The following is a 23,554-nucleotide window of genomic DNA, read 5'->3' as shown; positions in this document are numbered from 1 at the left end:
GTAGTCAATAACAATACCAATAATGGATCATATTTGTCCTTTTCTGTTCTTTTTCAGGAAATGTGACCAGCAGCAGCTCGGCGCCATCATTGAGCTGGTTCACTCTCTGTGGCGGACGAACCTGGGGCAGAAGGAGAAGCAGCTGGACAGACTTGGGTCAGTTCCACCCGAGGAGAAGGCGGTGAAGTGTCTGCCCTTCCCGCTCACCTGCGAGTTTGTCTGCGTGGCATCGACCATCACCAAGCACCTCAGGTAAACGGGCAGAAACAATGTGCCATTACTGTCATACTCACAAGCAATTAAGGCCATATTCATGTGCATATAACTGATGTAAATAAGAGTGTTTACTTACCATTAGTATTATTTATTATTGTTTTTAATTAATATTGACTTTATTTTATTATTTTATTTATATATATTTTTTCCTCCATTCCCTATTAAGATATGAGAGGAGTTTTGTTAATAAGAGTTTTTTGTTTTGTTTATAAGAGTTCTTCTATTAAGAGTGTTTTTTTGAAACTTCCTATAAGTTATCTGTCCTTTCCCTCTGTATCTACTGCGTTGTAATAACGAAATTTCCCCATGTGTGGACAATAAAGGAATATCTTATCTTATCTTAGAAACGCAGTAACATCACCTTATGTCATTTATATTGAATTAGGCTGATTGTTGACTCATAATAGAGAAGAGCTGCTGTTGGTTCATATTAGCACAGTTTATGGAGGTGAGCAAGGAAGGTGGATTAGATTTAGAGTTATTATTTTCAAGTTTGGAACAACACAGCAATCATTAACAAAGGAAAACTTGTTAGTCATTTATATAAATAAAACGCATAATTTTGATAGTGGTGTTTGTGATGGAAATTTTGGCAACCATTTATTCCTATCACATTTACACTATATTTACATTTCAAGATTATTTTACACAATTTAATGTTTTACTGGTTTAATTTAAGTGTCAAAACATGCTTTCATGTTTCAGTCCCATGTTTTTTACAAGTTTCATCTGTTTAGCCCCAGTTTTGTAAAAGGGTGAAAATGAGGCCGCTGTGAGTGGGAGTGTTTTAGCAGGAAGCAGGAAGTGCACTGTTAGCATGCTAATGTTAGTTAGCTTTACTGTGAACTCTGCTCTGGCCTCTAGAAGGTGTAAAAAGCACTTTTAAACTCAGCGTGGTGAATAGTGAGTGTGGACTCGGGTGAAAAAATATATTCTGCGATTCTGCTTCTTAAACATTCTGGATCGATTCCAAACTCTCTAAAATCTCTTTTAAATAACGTTTATTTCCGCTGCGTTCACGGTTTGTTGCATTAAAATGCACTTTAAACACGTCTGTCACATCCTCAGTAAACTAAGTCTGTTTGTGATATGAAATACGTTTACATAACTTCATCATAACATCATGTCTCACTGGAGACTCTCCACCACTCAACGTGCACCACAGACACCGCGCAGACACCGCGCAGACACCGCAAACACCACAGACACCGCGCAGACAACCAGAGACACCGCAGAGACAACCAGAGACACCACAGACACCACAGACACCGCACCGCAGACGACACAGACGACACAGACAACCAGAGACAACCAGAGACACCACAGACACCACAGACACCGCACCGCAGACGACACAGACGACACAGACAACCAGAGACACCGCAGAGACAACCAGAGACACCGCAGAGACAACCAGAGACACCGCAGAGACAACCAGAGACACCGCAGAGACAACCAGAGACACCGCAGAGACAACCAGAGACACCGCAGACACCGACCAGAGACAACCAGAGACAACCAGAGACACCGCAGAGACAACCAGAGACACCGCAGAGACAACCAGAGACACCGACCAGAGACAACCAGAGACACCGACCAGAGACAACCAGAGACACCGCAGAGACACCGCAGAGACACCGCAGAGACAACGCAGAGACAACGCAGAGACAACGCAGAGACACCGCAGAGACACCGCAGAGACAACCAGAGACACCGCAGAGACAAGCAGAGACACCGCAGACACCGACCAGAGACACCGCAGACACCGACCAGAGACACCGCAGACACCGACCAGAGACACCGCAGACACCGACCAGAGACACCGCAGAGACAACCAGAGACACCGCAGAGACACCGCAGAGACACCGCAGAGACAACCAGAGACACCCCAGAGACAACCAGAGACACCGCAGACACCGACCAGAGACACCGACCAGAGACACCGCAGAGACAACCAGAGACACCGCAGAGACACCGCAGAGACACCGCAGAGACAACCAGAGACACCCCAGAGACAACCAGAGACACCGCAGACACCGACCAGAGACACCGACCAGAGACACCGCAGAGACAACCAGAGACACCGCAGAGACACCGCAGAGACAACCAGAGACACCCCAGAGACAACCAGAGACACCGCAGACACCGACCAGAGACACCGACCAGAGACACCGCAGAGACAACCAGAGACACCGCAGACACCGACCAGAAACACCGCAGACACAACCAGAGACACCGCAGCGACAACCAGAGACACCGCAGAGACAACCAGAGACACCGCAGAGACAACCAGAGACACCGCAGAGACAACCAGAGACGGCGCAGACATTATAATACTCAAAGTGCAGGTTAAATCCTTCAGGTTCAAACTTTTGGACAAGAAGTGTACATGGGCACCAGGTGCCGCTCAGTGGCCTAGTTGATAGCACTTGTGCATGTGAGCAACCATAGCATAGGGAGTTTGAATCCGGTTCTCAGAATCTGGTTCTTGACAATTTGCTGCAATGTCCTTCCCCAGTCGCATCCCCGTTCCATGCTGTCCTGTCTGATGAAGCCTCCGGGCGTCAGAGCTCTGTTCAAAGGTGCTGCTCCTGTGGGAACGAGCTCGTGTCACCGTGTGTTTACAGATGGAAGTAAATCTGACACTTATTTTTTTACCTGAAACTAAAACCTGATGGACATGCACTTAAAAAATAATAATCTAATGTCTACAAAGAAGGTTTGAAACACCCTGTTGTACAGGCGGGACATGGTCATCTACACCACCACTCTGTTTGCGTCCCTTTACATTCACATTTATATTGATGTTATCTTCCAGGTCGGGCGTGAAGGCCGGCCACTTGAGCCTGTTCCTCCAGACGTACAGCTCGGTGCTGAAACATTACGTGGCGTCCATGGATACGAGCGCACAGGCGGAGCGCTTCACCCTCCTCCCAGAGCCTCTGTCCTGCTCTGAAGCCCTGAGCCTGCTCCTCTGCTGGGCCTCTCTGCACCGCCACAGCCAGCTCCTCCAGCAGCTCCACAGCCTGTGCCTCAAGCACCAGCTCAAACACCTGCTCCGTGAGTTTAACCAGCATTCTCCCGTCACATGGGGCGCCACAGCAGCTTTATTATTCACATACTGAATCAAAAGTACCAAAGGAGATGATATAAACCTTTGCACAGTTTTGGACGTACTTTGATAAAACTTTAGTGGTGAATTGTGAAGGTTTTAAATGAACCTGGTATGAAATGGTCACAGTATAAGGTGATATTTCTGCTCTTTTTGGATCAATGTGACAGACATTTCACATCTATCTGATAATTAAACCTCAACAAATAAGTTTAAAGACACGTTTTAACAGGCTCCTGTTGGATTGACATAATATCGTCTGATTATAGTTATCAGGATTGAAAGGTAGAGAATCAAGATTGCCCACACCTTGTTGGAATATATAAACCGTTGCACAGTTTTTGATATACTTTGACGAAACTTTAGTGAGTGAAAAGTATAGATTTGGTGGTTTAAACTCAAATATTCCTCACTTTCCAATTCCAGTCACAGTCACAGACGTAATAAAACGTGCATTCGTTTGTTGTGGCAAAGAAATTTAAATTTGGCTAAAATACAAAATACAACAATAATGTTAAAAATCCTAAAATTGTACATAGATATATTTCCTTAGGGCCAGATTTTTTGGAGGGCCGTGGCAGTTTGGTGTCGCAGGAACTCTTCCCAACACTAGATCTGTTTCAATGACGAGAAGAAACAAGTGCTATATTAGATTTTTGTGGGAAAATTAAATGCAAAAGGCTTTACAAAAATCTATTTGTTAAACTAGTTCTGAAGGAAGGTTAAACCAGGACTAAACCAGGACTAACCCAGAATAAAACTAGGACTAAATCCAGAAAGTCTAACCCAGGATTAAACTAAACCGTCACCAAACCTAAATTAAACCAGGGACAAATCGGAATTAAACCAGTCTAATTAAACCAGACTAAACTCACACAAACCTTAAAATAAACCAGTAAACAAGAGAAAATATCTATAATACCTCATTCATATATGTGCATTTGTGTATCTACTTTTGTTTTGTATCGTTTGGATTTCTAAGATCCAAAACACTGAACTGGTCTTTAAGTGTGATGAAGTCATAAACACGTCAAGTCAAATCTGTTAAAAACACAATTTCTCTGCTCTTTTCCACAGCCACTGTAAAAGACAAAAACCGCGGCAAAGCCCCGGGCCCCCAAACCCCGGGCCCCCAAGCTCCTCCCCAAAGTGCGCCGCCGTCTGCCGAGGACCATCCACCGGACGCGAGCCCGCTGCCCCTGTGCGCCGTGCTCTGTCACTGGACGCCCGTGTTTTCCCTCCCCCAAGGCCAAACGCCACGGCCCGGAGACAAAACGGAGCCCGGCGCTTTGGCCAAGGACACGGCGCTGTTGCTCATGAGGTGGTCGCTCCAGAGCCTGCTGGAGGGCCCGCACACACCGCAACACACAGCCGACTTCCTGCACTGGCTGGAACGCGCGGTCACGGAGCACGGCCACGTGGCGGACGCCCTGCTGCTCGACGCGCAGTTCAAAGCAGACTTCCTCAGGCTGCATCACCGGGCGTTCCAGTTCCAGTCGCTCACAGAAATGAGCCTTTTGAAATCGTTAACCAAAATCACGACGCGTTTGGTGGAAGTCCAAGGCCAGACACCGGCATGGCACCGGGCAGTTGTGTCCGCGTGCCTGTCCGGAGAGGCGGGCGAGCGGTCCAGGCACGGTGAGACCACGCCACTGAGGGCGGGCGATATCTGAGCGCCCGGGCGCCATTTACAAAACACAACAATGAGTAAAATATCAACTTTGAGAAGATACAGTATGGATAAAAATAAGGTGTTGAGTAAAATAAACTAAAACTAAGACATATACAGATTCGACCCTTAACTTGGCCTGGCGGTGTTATCTGCCCGTCTCCATGGAGATGGGTGAATTTACATAACATCAATATGGCGAACCATTACATAGTGCACCTTTAACGGTCTATCATGTGGCGAAAATATACAGTAGACCAGTGTGCTGTATTTAACGCATTTGAGAATGATAATTAATTTAATATTTCATTAGCAACAGTATCTAGAAAGGATAATATGAATAATACATTTACAACTTAATCCACAAAGTGTAATTGATTTTTTTTTTATGCATTGGCATGTGATACTGAAGAAGTATTTCATTCAAAAAGACAATTTTATAGCAAAGATGGCTGCATTATAAAATCAAAATGTCAAAAAAGTGTAAACAATTTTAGATTTTTATCAATAACACACTTTATTCATAAATATTCATTATCCAAAAGCCTTCAGTCACTATATTTCCACCTTTTATTTGGGTGACAATGCGCATCAATGTACAATAGAAATAATCGTTTTGACTCGTTGACGAATCAAAAACTTAATGGACTTATAATAATCACCAGTCCCAGCTTTATTTGCATGGCATTTTTCATATTCTTGCTCAAGTTAATTTGTAAGTTGTATTTTTTTGCAGATGCCGGGCTGTTCCTGTTTTCCCTTTACATCCACGAGCTGTGGAGCGGGGTCCCGTCTGCCCAACTGTTCATGACCCACGTCCGCTTGGTGACCGACGACGCACAGAAGAAGAAGGGGCCCGCACTATCGCAGTCGCCCCTTAGAACCATCTGTAACCACATCATTACGTCAACTAAAGAATAATAAAACAAAAATAGTTTTTTTTTTTTTTACTGTATAGTTAATCATGTGTTGTGTTTAATCATGTGTTGTATTTAAAAGGCCATGGTTGAAATAATATTCATTTTTTTGTAATAATACCTCATGTGTACAAATGAGTTCAACGGCCAGAACCCCAAATGTAATTGTTATTTTTTATTAATGCCATGATAAAACGAAATATATTTACTGCCACGTGTCAGGAAGTACTCCCTTTGTTTTGGTCGTGGTTATTTCTGAAAGTAAAATATATAATTATTAACCAATATAATTGTTGAAACGAATAATTTTCTCTGGGAAGGTTATTACTTACTTTGTCATGGTCCCAAATCGAGAGAGTAGATTTAAGCTTACAAAAAGAAATCCCACAAATGCAGCCAGAATAAACCAAAATATTATAACAATTAGGTCTGTGAGAGAAAAAATTTACAATTCAGTCTAAAGAAATGAAGAGACAATCTGAAAATCATCCTTACATTTGTTGAATGCGAGTTTGGTTTCGTCTACTAGGACCGGATCCACATAATCATAATAATACTCCCATTCTGCTGTTGAGTTCTCCATCAGGAAAATGATAATATGGTGTGTTGTCTTCTGGCAGTCTGTACACACGAATGAACCAAGAGCCCAGGCGTGTTCAGTTTAAGTTGAGACCATGAGCAGGAAAAAAAACCTGGACTGACAATAGTCTGTGCTGTAATGTGTGCCTTTGGCCACAAGGACGCAGCATTGGCCACAAAACGAGTAAAAGCATTTTGTTTTTTGTACACTATATTTTTTATCATCATTATCTTCTCATACATTTAGGCATTGCGTACCAGATATTTCTATTAATTTCTATAAATAAAAATGCTTTTATGACGTAATAGTCTCACCTTAACCATGTGACGTTAGAGTCTGCGCGAGGACGCAGTTGCGCGCTGCTTGTTTACGTTAGCTAGAGAATATAGACTCTTTCCTTGTTTTTTTACTCATAATTATGATATAGCGAAGTATTGGACGTTATTATAAATCAAAAATACATCGACCTTTCACCTGAGAAGAAGCCAACATGGACGCTGTTAACGCTTTCAACGCGGAGGTAAAGATGTTGTTAGCTTAGTTAGCTTAGCTCTGCCACACCTATCAGATAACAGCAGTAACATGAAGCGTGTAGCTCTGGATTACAGTGGACCAGATACGAATGACACCTGATATCAACCATGGACGTGTGTTTATGACGTCCACTCCAAACATGCCAGAATATAAAGTTATAGTAGTGACTAGTAGTTAAGGTTAAGATGGGCCCGTGATTACGCTACGTCGTCCTGAAGCGGGGCCCTGCGACACCATTACCGTCAATAATCATTTACTAACTGTTTTATGAACTACAAAGCAGACTCCTTAAGTTGTATCATCTGCAAGCATTAGCATAGTTCTACCAGTCTGATCCTTAAGTGACATATGAACAGGTTGAAGGTTGGTGTCAGTGGTGCACTTTGGCCCTGAACAGAGGTGTAAATGTGAATACTGTATTATCCACGAGGCTGTCCACTATTCTATCATGATTTGACTTCTTTTGTATCCCGAGACATTGCAGTGAACAGGTCCATTTGAAATGTCTATTTTCTATTTTCTAGTTAACTCGTATAAATGTATGACCGTTTTCAATCCTTTAATATTTTCACATAATATAATTAAGTCACTGTATGTGTTTGGAAAAAAATGGTCAAAGTATAGAAAATTGGATCCCAATGGTTATCAAAACTAGATTTGAACAGAATTAGAATGAGCTTGAGCTTTATCAAAACTAGTATAAGCGAAAGTATAAGAAGTGTATAACAAGAGTATTATATAAGAAGGGTCGTTTAGTTTGTGTTGAAAAGAGTGTTTTAATATTATGGCATCGAATTAGTGTCAGATGAAATTGTGACACTAGATTGCAAATAAAAACGACAACAAAACAAATATTTTGCCTGTAGTGTCTCACCTTAATTCTTCTTTTAAACATGATATATCATTTGAAATAAGCTGGACTTTGTTTCCTTTTCTTCAGCTTTTCTCCATGATTGACATGAAGCCTCCCATATCCAGAGCCAAGATGATGTCTGTGACGAAGTCTGCCATCAAAGCCATAAAGGTGAGTGCTTGTGTTTATTCTGACATCTTTAAATGCCACAGACGCAGCACTTTCCCTTGCACCAGATACAATGGTGTGAATTCACTCAGGAAGAAAGGTTTCCATTTTTCCACTGTTTGTTTACTTTGTGATGCTTTAATCATTTGTTTGTGTGGTATTAGCGTTAGTTGCCAGGGCCGTGTTTACTTGGGTTATCTGTTAAACAAGACCATGTTGAAAGCCTTGTATGTTCTCACATTAGGAGGGTTTTTTAACGTTATTTTAATGTTGTTTATTACTTGCTGCTCGGGGCGATGCTTAAATGTCACAATATACACGTGAAATTGAGAGAGGTGTGCTGAAAAACAACATTAAAATGACACCGCAGCCATGTCCCGGTGGTCCTCTGAGCGGCCTGTGTATCTGCGCTGCATCTGCACCCTAATGTCACCAGCCAAAAGTGTCCTCTCAAACATGTTTATGTGCACGCCACCTGCTCCACAGCGCCATGACGACGCCCAGAGACTCAAACTATTCTCTGCACGCACTTCTGTGTTTGAGAGACTGTGTGAGGGACCAGACACCAGACACGCACGCACACACTCCTACACGCACGCACACACTCCTACACGCACGCACACACTCCTACACGCACGCACGCACACACTCCTACACGCACGCACGCACACACTCCTACACGCACGAACACACTCCTACACGCACACACACACTCCTACACGCACACACACACTCCTACATGCACGCACACACTCCTACACGCACGCACGCACACACTCCTACACGCACGCACACACTCCTACACGCACACACACACTCCTACACGCACACACACACTCCTACATGCACGCACACACTCCTACACGCACGCACGCACACACTCCTACACGCACGCACACACTCCTACACGCACACACACACTCCTACACGCACACACACACTCCTACATGCACGCACACACTCCTACACGCACGCACGCACACACTCCTACACGCACGCACACACTCCTACACGCACGCACACACTCCTACACGCACACACACACTCCTACATGCACGCACACACTCCTACACGCACGCACACACTCCTACACGCACGCACACACTCCTACACGCACGCACACACTCCTACACGCACGCACACACTCCTACACGCACGCACACACTCCTACATGCACGCACACACTCCTACACGCACGCACGCACACACTCCTACACGCACGCACACACTCCTACACGCACACACACACTCCTACACGCATGCACACACACACTCCTGCACGCACGCACACACTCCTACACGCACGCACACACTCCTACACGCACGCACACACTCCTACACGCACGCACACACTCCTACACGCACGCACACACTCCTACACACACTCCTACACGCACGCACACACTCCTACACGCACGCACACACTCCTACACGCACGCACACACTCCTACACGCACGCACACACTCCTACACGCACGCACGCACGCACACACTCCTACACGCACACACACACTCCTACACGCACGCACACACTCCTACACGCACGCACACACTCCTACACGCACACACACACTCCTACACGCACGCACACACTCCTGCACACACTCCTACACTCCTGCACGCACGCACACACTCCTGCACACACTCCTACACGCACGCACACACTCCTACACGCACGCACACACTCCTACACGCACACACACACTCCTACACGCACACACACACTCCTACACGCACGCACACACTCCTGCACACACTCCTACACTCCTGCACGCACGCACACACTCCTGCACACACTCCTACACGCACGCACACACTCCTACACGCAGGCACACACTCCTACACGCACGCACACACTCCTGCACACACTCCTACACTCCTGCACGCACGCACACACTCCTGCACACACTCCTACACGCACGCACACACTCCTACACGCACGCACACACTCCTACACGCACACACACACTCCTACACGCACGCACACACTCCTACACGCACGCACACACTCCTACACGCACGCACACACTCCTACACGCACGCACACACTCCTGCACACACTCCTACACTCCTGCACGCACGCACACACTCCTGCACACACTCCTACACGCACGCACACACTCCTACACGCACGCACACACTCCTACACGCACGCACACACTCCTACACGCACACACACACTCCTACACGCACACACACACTCCTACACGCACACACACACTCCTACACGCACGCACACACTCCTACACACACTCCTACACGCACGCACACACTCCTACACGCACGCACACACTCCTACACGCACGCACACACTCCTACACGCACACACACACTCCTACACGCACGCACACACTCCTACACGCACGCACACACTCCTACACGCACGCACACACTCCTGCACGCACGCACACACTCCTGCACACACTCCTACACTCCTGCACACACTCCTGCACGCACGCACACACTCCTGCACACACTCCTACACGCACGCACACACTCCTACACGCACACACACACTCCTACACGCACGCACACACTCCTACACACACTCCTATATGCACGCACACACTCCTGCACACACTCCTACACGCACGCACACTCCTACACGCACGCACACACTCCTACATGCACGCACACACTCCTACACGCACGCATGCACGCACACACTTCTACACGCACGCACACACTCCTACACACACTCCTACATGCACGCACACACTCCTACACGCACGCACACACTCCTACACACACTCCCACATGCACGCACACACTCCTGCACGCACGCACTCCTACACGCACGCACACACTCCTACACGCATGCACGCACACACTCCTACACGCACACACTCCTACACGCACGCACACACTCCTACACGCATGCACACACACACTCCTGCACGCACACACTCCTACACGCACGCACACACTCCTACACGCATGCACGCACACACTCCTGCACGCACGCACGCACACACACACTCCTACACGCACGCACACACTCCTACACGCACGCACATACTCCTACACGCATGCACACACACACTCCTGCACGCACACACTCCTACACGCACGCACACACTCCTACACGCATGCACGCACACACTCCTGCACGCACGCACGCACACACACACTCCTACACGCACGCACACACTCCTACACGCACGCACACACTCCTACACGCATGCACACACACACTCCTGCACGCACGCACACACTCCTACACGCACGCACACACTCCTACACGCATGCACGCACACACTCCTGCACGCACGCACGCACACACACACTCCTGCACGCACACACTCCTACACGCATGCACGCACACACTCCTACCCGCACGCACACACAGACCCATACGCACGAACACACACCCATACACCCACACACACACACTACACACTGAACTACACAGGGGCTGAGCGTGTACGTACAAAGCAGACGGAGGCAGGCTTTTGGCTAGGATTTGAAAACACCCCGTCCAACCGGGGGCTTAACCGGAAGTCTATGGAAAGCCAATATGTGTATCGGGACCTTTTTTCGACGCTTTTACAAAGATAAAGCAGCGCTTTTAACGCGGAAGCGACTACACAGCGATCTAGAGCGGCGCCCGCACGCCTCTCGTCTCATATTGACTTTTCATACTCTGGCGCCGCCTGATCACACTCTGCCAATTAGAGAACTCAAGCGGCGTATCGCACAGTATTTTACATGGTATTTGGCAAACGTGGAGCTTCGGCATTTTCCAGACCACGGCTCGGCAGCCAATCAGAGCCAAGCACACAAACTTTGTCGACCAGTCAGCGCGCAGCATGCAAATTTTCACTTGTAAACAGTGAGCTGTCATGGCGCGGACCGTGGTGGACTATCGTCAGACGCTTCCAGGCCCGATTTAATGATGGTATTCCCTTTTCTAAAATGTATTAATAAAAATTACACCGTCCTTGCCCTCGAAAATGTCCGTCCACATGTCGAGATACCCCGTCCAAAAAACGGGAAGACGGCCCTCTAGCTAAAAGCCTGGACGGAGGTCAACAGCCATTGACCTCGTATGAAGATCTGCCTAAATTTAACTCTGATATAAGGCAGCCTATATTAAAGGCGGTATGGACGATTTTTCGGCGATTTGAGAACACAGGCGGAAGTGCACATGCCACTCCCCCGTGCGGACTGATACAACACACATGTGTGTTGTATCAACGGAGCGCATCGCATCTCTCGTCTCCCGTAGATTTCGGTCCACTTCTGCGTCAGCTCGAAGTGTCTTTCTCCGTCTTCATTTTGCCCCGTACACTGAGGGAACTATATTATGATATATCCATGCGCTTAGGCACGCGGAAACGTGGGGACCAACCGCACACGGCTGCAGGTGAGCGGTAGGTGCGTTTTATGATTGATACGTGGCAGGACAAATGATTTATCCACGCCACGAGGAAATATGATAAAAAAAAATTAGCTGAAAAAAATCGTCCATACCACCTTTAAGCCCTTTGTCAAAATGTTGTGCCCGTTTGGAAGGGCACGAGACATTTGGGGAAATGTGCGCGCATTATGTGTGACAGACGTGTTCTGAGCAACAGAAAAATGTCCAGTGCCAACACAGGGTTTTTCTCTAAATATGAGAGAGCAGCGAGGACACGTCTTTGCCCGGCTTTGGCTTCCATGTGCATATATACACTCTGTCCTTCCTCTGTCCCTCCTCTGTCCCTCCTCTGTCTTCTACTTTGTCCCCCCCTGTCTCTACTCTATCCCTCCCCTGTCTCTACTCTGTCCCTCCTCTGTCTCTACTCTGTCCCCCCTCTGTCCCTACTCTACTGTCTCTACTCTGTCCCTCCTCTGTCTCTACTCTGTCCCTCCTCTGTCCCTCCTCTGTCTCTACTCTATCTCTACTCTGTCCCCCCTCTTTCCCTCCTCTGTCCCTCCTCTGTTCCTCGTGTCTACTCTGTCCCTCCTCTGTCCCTCCTCTGTCTCTTCTCTGTCTCTTCTCTGTCTCTCCTCTGTCCCTCCTCTGTCTCTCCTCTGTCCCTCCTCTGTCCCTTCTCTGTCTCTCCTCTGTCTCTCCTCTGTCTCTCCTCTGTCCCCCTCTTTCCCTCCTCTGTTCCCCTGCGCACTTCTGTCCTGGTTCCCTTCGTGCTCGTCTCCTCCCTCCACTCTTTAATACTAAAAATAAACTGGCTCCGCTCCTGACTCCTCATTGGGTTGTATAAATCTTAAATGGGAAACAAAAGTGCATTAGTACGAGTCAGCTCCGTGCAGAAAGCAGTCTGTGTGTGACGGCCGTGGACCTTCAGTGGTAAGTGATCCACAGTGACGAGAAGTAACGTGAGTGCATATTCTCATTCACCTCCAGTGAAGCGCCAATTCTGAACTCTCCCACTGCAGACAGGTTACGGGGGAGGTAGCGCGGGGGAGAGGGAGCGTGAGGGAGCGTGAGGGAGGGTGAGCGCGAGGGAGCGCGAGGGAAAGGGAGCGCGAGGGAAAGGGAGCGCGAGGGAAAGGGAGCGCGAGGGAGAGGGAGGGCGAGGGACTGGGAGCGCGAGGGAGAGGGAGAGGGAGGGCAAGGGACTGGGAGCGCGAGGGACTGGGAGAGGGAGCGCGGGGGAGAGGGAGCGCGGGGGAGAGGGAGCGCAAGGGACTGGGAGCGCAAGGGACTGGGAGCGCGAGGGACTGGGAGAAGGAGCGCGAGGGACTGGGAGAGGGAGCGCGAGGGACTGGGAGAGGGAGCGCGACGGACTGGGAGAGGGAGCGCGACGGACTGGGAGAGGGAGCGCGACGGACTGGGAGTGCGAGGGACTGGGAGAGGGAGCGCGACGGACTGGGAGTGCGAGGGAGAGGGAGCGCGAGGGACTGGGAGAGGGAGCGCGACGGACTGGGAGTGCGAGGGACTGGGAGAGGGAGCGCGAGGGACTGGGAGTGCGAGGGAGAGGGAGGGTGAGATCATTGCATCATTGCATTGGTTTATTATGATCGTTTTAACTGGCACATAATTTTGACCTTATTTGTCAGTTTAAATGGGCGCAAGTTGGTGTGACTAAATAGAAAAAATGGCTCCTGATTTGCCAGGTTTGCACTGGTTTGGATGTTTCCCTCACAGAGCATTATCACAGAATCCACATTAGCGCCGCTTTTAGCACAGCTCTAACGTCTTTCTTCCACGTGTTTCCCAAAACCACACGTCTCTTTCCCGCTCACACCTCAGCTCTAGTCAAGTCTGTAAAGTTACGCTCCAGCCTTGCGGGGGGAGGCTGCCGCAAAGGACTGTGAGACTCGTATTTCTAGCAATTAAAAACTCTTAATATCTATAGGAAATGAATCAATATAAATTGGAACTGTTCTGCGGGCTGGATTAAAACGTCTGTGGGGCCGGATGCGGCCCAGAGCCCTGCCGTACACTGTGATTTTTGGGCAGATTTTCACAAAAATTTTAGTCCCACAAGAATTTGTGCTCAATGATAAATGACAATAATAGCAAGAGCACATAACAATAATCCAATATGGGCTTGTGCAGCTCAGGCTCGCTACAGGAAGTTCAGAGCGAGGGTAAACAGCAGCAGGGCAACACATTTTTGAGTAATTCTACGATGTCAGACACGGTATTACTCTTTTATGAGGCCCAAAAACAAAGTTGTGTGTTTCCGGTAACCCAACCGACCTGAATTTCAAAATAAAGAAAACCCGACCTTAAACATTTTATGGCATATTTACTGGCCGTACGTTTTGAGAATGTCAAATTGTAAGAGAGAATCCAAAAGCTGCGGGAAAAAAATCATCTGTGGGGATCGTAAGATATGAAATCCATGTTTGCAGGTGCTCGTATTTGGTCAGCGTGGAGACTGGCAGCCACGGCCAAAGCCATGGTTTTCAGACGGGCCGACGTAGTGGCGCTCGTCAAAAGCCTCTCATCGCTTTAGTGTACAGTACAAAAATGGCCGAGGGACGACAGAGAAAGAGTGTTCGAGCTCAGAAGAAACGTAAATCTGTGGAGATGATGCGATGCGTTGCGCTAATAAACAAACGCACGTGTAGCAGCGTGTGGGACTAACAGTCGCTTGAGTTCTCTAATTGGCGAAAAATCCTGTTATTCTTTTAAGACGGAATTTCTGGGATTATATCAACAACCCCAGGCTTAATTTGAAAAGATTTGATTGATTTCTATGAATGGTCCTTTTGTGATTTTTAAGGTATCGGCCGCTACGCACTGTCAGATACTTTAGGGCAGCGTCGCGGCTTTTGATTGATTCAGGATAAGGGGGTATCAGCCCGCTACGCTAAATAGGGCTGGAGGAAACACTGCCCATAAGGCTACTTCAATGCGAAGCGCTCACTTCTGAGAAAAGAAAACTCTGCAAAACCTGTGCGAGGATTGTAAAATTATGAAAAAAAGGAACATTTTTAATCCGACCTACATACCTGAATATTTTTTTTCAATGTTACTGGAAACACACCATTTATTTTATTATTTTACGAGTCTCCCGTGTGAAAAGATTTCAGGAGAACTCACTGAAAAAGTGCAGCCCCAGGGACCAAAGTGTTAAGGGGCCTTCATGGTGACGCCTGCTTGCCCTTATGACGCGGTCTTGCACCCACCGCCCGTCAGTTTGGAGATTCGCGGAAAGGAGATCTGAGAGATCTGAGTCTGTACTATAGCTACAAACTGCGGGAATCAATCAAAAAAACACTCTGGGTACATATATGAAGCACAAAAAGCAATTTAAGAAGGTTAAAAGCTCTGAAAAGTCGATTTTGCATGTTATGGGACCTTTAAAATCCATTTACACCAAGAGAAAAGCAACACAGTGTGTTACTCCTCCACTGAGCATGTGCAGGACGACTCAGACGCACGTCTGCTGCTGAGTGTATTTTACGGACATGAGTCCGGGGCGTCGAGAACGCGCGTCTGGTGCGTTTGTCTTCAAATGTACATGCGTCTAACTTCTGCGTCGGGCGCAAATTTGATGCCGCGGTCTGTACAAGGCTTTAGAAGTGATTCTGCTCCTTCGCGTGTGTTTGGGCCCCACAGAGAAGGGAAAAGCACAGGACCAACACCAACTGCTTTGAAATCTGCAACGTCATTTTACACCACACACAGTTTACCCCCGTTTACCTGTGGTAAATAAGCTCACACATGTGATCAGTTTTTATTTGATCTATTTCATAAATGGTGATGGTCATTACACCTCAGCTTTAGCCCTTGTGCTTACATTTACTATTTGTATGTAGTTTATTGTGACGGGGCAGTGAACAAGTTACATTACTGTAACAAACAGGATGAAAATCTCAAGTTAAATCAGTTTTCAATGAATAACGTTATGTTATGAATTATATATTGATTTACAGTATTTCTCTTATTTGTGGATGTACATGTCAGAAACTCATTCTCTCTCAGTACTCTTCAGAGCACATCTCAATAATGTATTCACAATCTAATCAAAATTACAATTCAAATAGTAACGCTAAAACACTCAAATTAAGTTTGAGCGTTCAAACAAAAGGATCAAACGTGAATATTGTGTTTATGATTTCAGCTATGGATGTGTCCATAGGTACCACTGCTTGAACCATACTTGTTCTTCTTTTTATAATGTATTGGTCATTATCTAGATGAATTAAAGTAATTTATCTATTGAACATTTATTGAATATCCATTTCCCAAAGGAAACATTCGTTCATGGTCACACTGTCCAGTAGCTTCCTGTTGTAGGGCTTTCCCTGCACCCACCAAGAACTAGCTTTGGGTACTTTTTGTTCCTTTACCATTTGTACTTGCACTTTTTACAGCCCTAAATGTCCTTGTGTGTTTGGTTGAATGATTTTTGATGGAGCAATAGCTTGACATGACTTTTGTTGTTTTGTTTGTTTTTAGCTGTACAAACATGTTGTCCAGCTTGTGGAGAAATTTGTGAAAAAGGTATGTAACACTATAGTTTTATAGTCCGTTTGTGACACTTAACGGTGTAATAATAACTGAGCGGATGTTTCCAGTGCAAGTCTGACCTGAAGGTCCCAGGCCTGTATGTGGTGGACTCCATCGTGCGCCAGTCTCGACATCAGTTTGGGGTGGACAAAGACGTCTTTGGGCCCAGATTCCTCAAGAACTTCACAGAGACCTTTCACAACCTGTACTGCTGCCCCGAGGAGGACAAGGTACTGTGTGGGAGGGACACTTGTGTAGTGGTGAAGCTCTGAACAAGAGGAAACTGTTCTTGCTTTTCTTTGCCAGACTAAAATCCTGCGTGTGCTAAACCTGTGGCAGAAGAATGGTGTGTTTGACATGGACATCATCCAGCCCCTCATGGACATGGCACATGGGTCTGTAGTGACAGCAGCTGCTGAAGGTGAACACCTCTACACTCAATAATATAGTCATGTTTAAGTAGCTTACGAGAGGCTCTACCTCCAATTGCTGTGTGTTTTGAAGTACCTCATTGAGGGATAGATAACGATGTAGACCAGTGTCCATAGTAACAAGGCCTCTGCAAAGTGTGCAGGTGCTACACGTCACTTTGTTTCATATTAATCCTCTTGTGACTTGTAGTGTTCTTTCTATTCCTTTTGTCTGTTTATTAAAATACTTTGTCCTCACAGTTTTCCAGCCTGTGAACACGGAGCCTCACATAAGCGCTGTGCCCGCTGCTCCGGCTGTGCCTGCGGAGCCCAACTTGTCCGACATGGATGCTTTGACTGCTATGGCCCAGCTCTTCCAGTCTCCTCAGGGCCAGGAGGTGAGGCACCACCACACTTGCACTGTCACTTCCTTGTGTTTGGATCAAACACCATTCTAACTGTGAAATGGATGTTGCAGTTACAGCGAGTGCTCCAGAATCTGCAGCAGGGGAATGAGAATCTGGCAGCCGCCATTGAAAACAACTTGGCAAACCCTGCTCAAATGTCTGCAGCTCATCCCAGCACGTACAGCAATAACACCTTGGCTGAGGTAAAAAAACACTCTAGGGTTCAACTTTTGTATTCACATAATGCTTAACTTGAGATGTGTTCTGTCTCTAGAAACTTCTGGACCGGTTTGAATATGAGGATGAACCAGAGGATAAAACATCCAGAGAGAATCACGCTCAGCTCTTGTAAGTGTCGCTCTTGTGAGTTTCTCTTGTCCAAATGCTCTTTGTTTCCACCATGTTTTGAGTCTGTGTGTTTCCTTTACAGAAGCATAGCAGAAAATGTGCTCAAACAGTTTGCTGGGCAGTTGCCTAACTCGCAGGAAGTTCAGCCACAGACAATGGTCCCGGTAAACGAAGCTTCACCTTGGATTCACTACATTACGTCATATTACGTCACATTACATTGACTTAAAATGCATTCCCTTTTCCCACAGCACGATGGGAGCGTTGTGAACCAGGAGGTGATGCATCCAGGCCCTGACATGGCGTATACAGCTGTAAATGAGCCCTACACACGGGTAAGACACAGTCCTATGTTCTGATCGGCACATATATAAGCTGGAGTCACGTGACCATCTGTGGCCTTCTTCTCAGGAGCCTCTCCGAGACGACTCTCCTGTGAGAAGAGACGGCAGACACAGAAGCTATGGGAGGAGGTCCCGGTCTCATTCCAGGTAAATCCGCTTCACTATGGAGTCTGAATAAAAGGGCATAAACAGGATTTGCATAACACGTGTCAACATTCTAATCTCAACCCGATGTAGTTTCCAAAACTCCTCTCATCAGAGTCCTGTTAAAACACTGTAATGGTGCAGACATTACTGTCATATTTAATGAAATCATCTTCTGCCTGTACAGTATACACCATCTTGTCATTTTGGAAAATGGATTTACTTTGAGTGTAATTTAAAGGCGTAATGGACGATTTTTTGGCCTCGTTCTGGCTCGTCCCCAGGAGAGCAGCACGTTTCCCTGTGTCTAAGCGCATGGATCTATTATAATATATTTCCCTCAGTGTACAGGACAAAATTAAGACGGAGAAAGACAGTTCAAGCTGGCTCAGAAGAGACGGAAATCTACGAGACGAGAGATGCGATCCGTTGCGCTAATAAACAAACGCACGTGTAGAAGTGAGGCTGTTGTGTGCATCCGCACGGGGGAGTGCGCATGCGCACTTCTGCTTGAGTTCTCAAATCTGGGAAAAATCGTCCATTACGTCAAGTAATAAGGACTCACTTCTGCATTTGTGGCCAAAATGTGCTTTGTTTGACCAGTGTGCATTACTTCCAGAATACGTCAATGCACATGCTTTATATTTTTCATTCACAGTGTCTCATTAGTCGGCTTGTGTTTCAGATCTCCCCACAGGAGGCGCTCCCGCTCCACCTCACGCTCCAGAAAGTCCAGACACCGACACACTCGCTCGGGCTCCAGAGAGCGCCAAAAGAGGTCTCACTCTATGGACCGCAGTGAACGAGAGAAGGAGAGGGAGCGCAGACAGAGGGGCCTCCCCAGCATCAAGGGCCAGACCCTCAGTGGTGAGGCACAACTGCATTCTGTTCAGCTCATGAACAAACTGTTTTAAAAGCTGGACTTGTCTAAAGGGTTAGGGTGATTGAAGCGTACAGCCCAGACAGTTTAAATAATGTTTAGCATTTAGTTTTGAGAGTGTTGCTGCTGTTGACCTGAAATAACATTGTTTTTGTTTTTGTGAATAGTTTGCAGCACTACACTCTGGGTGGGTCAGCTGGACAAAAAGACTCAGCAGACTGATATATTGTTGCTCCTGGAAGAGTTTGGTCAGATCGAGTCTGTAAATGTAAGTATATGTAAATATACATACTGTAAATGTAATGTGTATACAGTGATCCCTCGTTTATCGCGGGGGTTACGTTCCAAGAAGAACCCGCGGGAGTCGAAAGCCGCGAAGTAGAAACCTTTATTTTTTTTACAGTTATTATACAATGAAATACTCCATAAAACATTGAAGCTCACACGTGCGCTCTCACCGGCCTCTCCCGCGCGGCGCCGCTCTCACCGGCCTCTCCCGCAGCTCACACGCGCGCTCTCACCGGCCTCTCACGCGCGACGCTCTCACCGGCCTCTCACGCGCGACGCTCTCACCGGCCTCTCACGCGCGCGCCGCTCTCACCGGCGTGTCCCGCAGCTCACATGCGCGCTCTCACCGGCCTCTCACACGCGCGCTCTCACCGGCCTCTCACGCGCGCGCTCTCACCGGCCTCTCACGCCCGCAGCTCACACGCGCGCTCTCACCGGCCTCTCACACGCACGCTCTCACCGGCCTCTCACACACGCGCTCTCACCGGCCTCTCACGCGCGCCGCTCTCACCGGCCTCTCACGCGCGCCGCTCTCACCGGCTTCTCCCGCAGCTCACACGCGCCGCTCTCACCGGCCTCTCACGCGCGCCGCTCTCACCGGCCTCTCACACGCGCGCTCTCACCGGCCTCTCACGCGCGCCGCTCTCACCGGCCTCTCACACGCGCGCTCTCACCGGCCTCTCACGCGCGCGCTCTCACCGGCCTCTCACGCGCGCGCTCTCACCGGCCTCTCACGCGCGCGCTCTCACCGGCCTCTCACGCCCGCAGCTCACACGCGCGCTCTCACCGGCCTCTCACACACGCGCTCTCACCGGCCTCTCACACGCACGCTCTCACCGGCCTCTCACACACGCGCTCTCACCGGCCTCTCACGCGCGCCGCTCTCACCGGCCTCTCACGCGCGCCGCTCTCACCGGCTTCTCCCGCAGCTCACACGCGCCGCTCTCACCGGCCTCTCACGCGCGCCGCTCTCACCGGCCTCTCACACGCGCGCTCTCACCGGCCTCTCACACGCGCGCTCTCACCGGCCTCTCACGCGCGCCGCTCTCACCGGCCTCTCACACGCGCGCTCTCACCGGCCTCTCACGCGCGCGCTCTCACCGGCCTCTCACGCGCGCCGCTCTCACCGGCCTCTCACACGCGCGCTCTCACCGGCCTCTCACGCGCGCGCTCTCACCGGCCTCTCACGCGCGCGCTCTCACCGGCCTCTCACGCCCGCAGCTCACACGCGCGCTCTCACCGGCCTCTCACACACGCGCTCTCACCGGCCTCTCACACTCGCACTCTCACCGGCCTCTCACGCGCGCCGCTCTCACCGGCCTCTCACGCGCGCCGCTCTCACCGGCCTCTCACACACGCGCTCTCACCGGCCTCTCACGCGCGCCGCTCTCACCGGCCTCTCACGCGCGCGCCGCTCTCACCGGCCTCTCACGCGCGCGCCGCTCTCACGCGCGCCGCTCTCACCGGCCTCTCACGCGCGCGCCGCTCTCACCGGCCTCTCACGCGCGCGCCGCTCTCACCGGCCTCTCACGCGCGCGCTGCTCTCACCGGCCTCGCAAACTTCAATTTGGCAAGCGGTTTTGCGTACGTGTACATATTAATCCATAACGTTATTGACACACAGGTAGAGAAGACGCGTAGAGAATGTTTAGCCAATCAGAATGTAGAACACAATGCATGATGCAAATCCGCGAAGCAGCGAGACCGCGAAAAGTGAACCACGTTATTGCGAGGGATCATTGTATATAAATTTTAGGCGCTACATAATATGTTGCTAACATAGTTGTTGTTGTTGTTGCTTTCTTTATTAAATAGATGATTCCACCAAGAGGCTGTGCTTACATTGTCATGATCCATAGACAAGATGCCAACACAGCCTTGAACAAGCTCAGTCGAGGACCATTCCGAGTCAATCAAAAACCATTTAAGGTATTTATTGTTTCACTTTTCCCTGACCGCCTTGTGCGCCTTCAAGAAACTGGCTCTTGTTGTTTGCAGATTGCTTGGGCTCTGAACAAAGGTATTAAATCGGCACATAAAAAGTTCTGGGACGTCGAGCACGGCGTCACCTACATCCCGTGGAACAAGGTCAAAGTGGAGGAGCTGGAGAGCTACAGAGAAGGAGGCATGATTGATGCAGACACTGTGAACCCAGGTAAACCTCACCCTCACAGCGGCCTCTCTGGAGACCAGGCTCGTGTTATTTAAGGGCTTCAAGTTCCCTGGAAACATAGTCTGTTATTGTTATTAGTTATTGATATTAATACATTATTATTTTAAAATGTTGATGATTAATTCTTATATTTTTTCCTGAACCTGTCTATTTGAAGTTCAAATGATGTTCCTTTTTACAGAGTGGGGAATTTCAGAGGAGTTTTTCAACAAACAGAGGCCGGCCGGAGCAGCTGTAGACAGCCCAGTGACCGAAGGAGCAGCCTCGGGTTTAGTTCAGGTAATTATGCTCTTTTTGCACCTCTGCTCTCCAGTGTTCTTCACTGCGAAACTGCCAGTGTTTCATATGAGTTCTGGAGCTTTTCATGTTTGAATAAGCATTGTTAGTCTTCCTTGTGTTGTATTATACATTTGGAGGTCTCTTTTCTGGTAGGAAAGGGCAAAATCCTCTTGATGCTATGAGTTTAAGATGGTGTGCATCAGCGCTAGGGGTGGGGAATAGTTTTGTAGATGCATTATCAATTCTAATAAAACGATTCCAAATTGATGCAGACCTGTCAATTATACATTTTTAAGTTTGACTGAAGCCACCCGCTTCTGCCCGTTTGTCTCTATTGAAGTGAATTCATGAGTCTGCGATGAGCCGAACTAATGCGTGTGCATCGCATTAATTCATATGCATTAATTCTGACGCTTCTTTTCGCGACTCATTTACATGTCAGTGAGTCCAGTAAACACTAATACAGCTGCTGTCACTTTACAGTAACCAATGAGGGAGCAGAGACAATGTTGTAAGCCTTGTTTACGTTGTTGTGTTAGCATTTCACCAGCTAAGCGCTAACTAAAGTCAAGGAATTAAACAAAGCCTCAAAATGGACACAATTACAACACTCACTGCTCAAACAGGCCACCTCAGATCACAACGCTTCACAAATAAGATGTCTTTTAATCCTGATTCCAAAAGATTGTCCGCAGTGAATATTGCAATATACCGGTCAGGCCCCAAACGTTTGCATTTTTGATTTAAACTATAGAACCAGTTGGAACACATTCATGAAAAAAAGGAAACACTTTTGATTCTGGCTCTGGTTTATTTAGCTATATGTTCAGATATAGTTACACTAGTATGGTTATTCTTTATTTATTTATTTTATTTAGATGATTTCTCAGACTAAAGTCTCTCCAGTCCGTGCCTCCTCAGACTCTGTGTCTGATCAGACCATCATCACAGTCTCTTCTCCTTTAAACCATTCACACTAAAGTTCCACGGGGGAAAATTGTATAAACTGATTGTTTAGGAGGAAAAGTTATAATGGCATTATAATGGCAGACAGGTGAAACAAACATGGCGACTCATGCTCGTAGAAATGTTTCAAACAGACCAAATGCTCAGAGTAACAGAACAGACTCAAATCAACAGAACTCTGAAGTTACAGGTTTTGTTATTTTAAGATCCCATATCATGCTGTTTTTACCGTTTCGTAGTCTACTCTAAGGGTATATTTGATGATAATACGTGTTGTGCAACACTCATATCATAA

The 23,554-nt window shown here is 47.9% G+C and overlaps 2 protein-coding genes across 2 annotated transcripts in view; both read left to right on the top strand.

Annotated features, from left to right (window-relative positions):
• urb1 (URB1 ribosome biogenesis homolog) overlaps positions 1-6,009 on the top strand; it is a 36,450-nt gene extending 30,441 nt beyond the window's left edge. The window contains exons 37-40 of the mRNA XM_072460299.1: positions 58-252; positions 3,095-3,336; positions 4,466-5,026; positions 5,794-6,009. Of these exons, the coding sequence (XP_072316400.1) occupies positions 58-252; positions 3,095-3,336; positions 4,466-5,026; positions 5,794-5,978 (1,183 nt within the window). The 3' untranslated portion in view covers positions 5,979-6,009. The remainder of the gene's footprint in view (positions 1-57; positions 253-3,094; positions 3,337-4,465; positions 5,027-5,793) is intronic.
• An 869-nt stretch (positions 6,010-6,878) lies between these two features.
• The window catches only part of LOC140373668 (SR-related and CTD-associated factor 4-like), a 39,916-nt gene continuing 23,240 nt past the window's right edge, over positions 6,879-23,554 (top strand). The window contains exons 1-16 of the mRNA XM_072460286.1: positions 6,879-7,074; positions 8,029-8,112; positions 16,970-17,014; positions 17,089-17,250; positions 17,327-17,441; positions 17,692-17,828; positions 17,909-18,040; positions 18,112-18,185; positions 18,268-18,349; positions 18,437-18,520; positions 18,597-18,676; positions 19,359-19,540; positions 19,721-19,821; positions 21,657-21,770; positions 21,840-21,996; positions 22,196-22,293. Of these exons, the coding sequence (XP_072316387.1) occupies positions 7,045-7,074; positions 8,029-8,112; positions 16,970-17,014; positions 17,089-17,250; positions 17,327-17,441; positions 17,692-17,828; positions 17,909-18,040; positions 18,112-18,185; positions 18,268-18,349; positions 18,437-18,520; positions 18,597-18,676; positions 19,359-19,540; positions 19,721-19,821; positions 21,657-21,770; positions 21,840-21,996; positions 22,196-22,293 (1,677 nt within the window). The 5' untranslated portion in view covers positions 6,879-7,044. The remainder of the gene's footprint in view (positions 7,075-8,028; positions 8,113-16,969; positions 17,015-17,088; positions 17,251-17,326; positions 17,442-17,691; positions 17,829-17,908; positions 18,041-18,111; positions 18,186-18,267; positions 18,350-18,436; positions 18,521-18,596; positions 18,677-19,358; positions 19,541-19,720; positions 19,822-21,656; positions 21,771-21,839; positions 21,997-22,195; positions 22,294-23,554) is intronic.

The sequence above is a fragment of the Eucyclogobius newberryi genome, unplaced genomic scaffold (assembly GCF_026437365.1).
Source record: "Eucyclogobius newberryi isolate DKJ021-1_F unplaced genomic scaffold, fEucNew1.0.hap1 SCAF_10, whole genome shotgun sequence".
NCBI lineage: Eukaryota > Metazoa > Chordata > Actinopteri > Gobiiformes > Gobiidae > Eucyclogobius > Eucyclogobius newberryi.
This window is presented reverse-complemented; position numbering and strand designations above follow the sequence as displayed.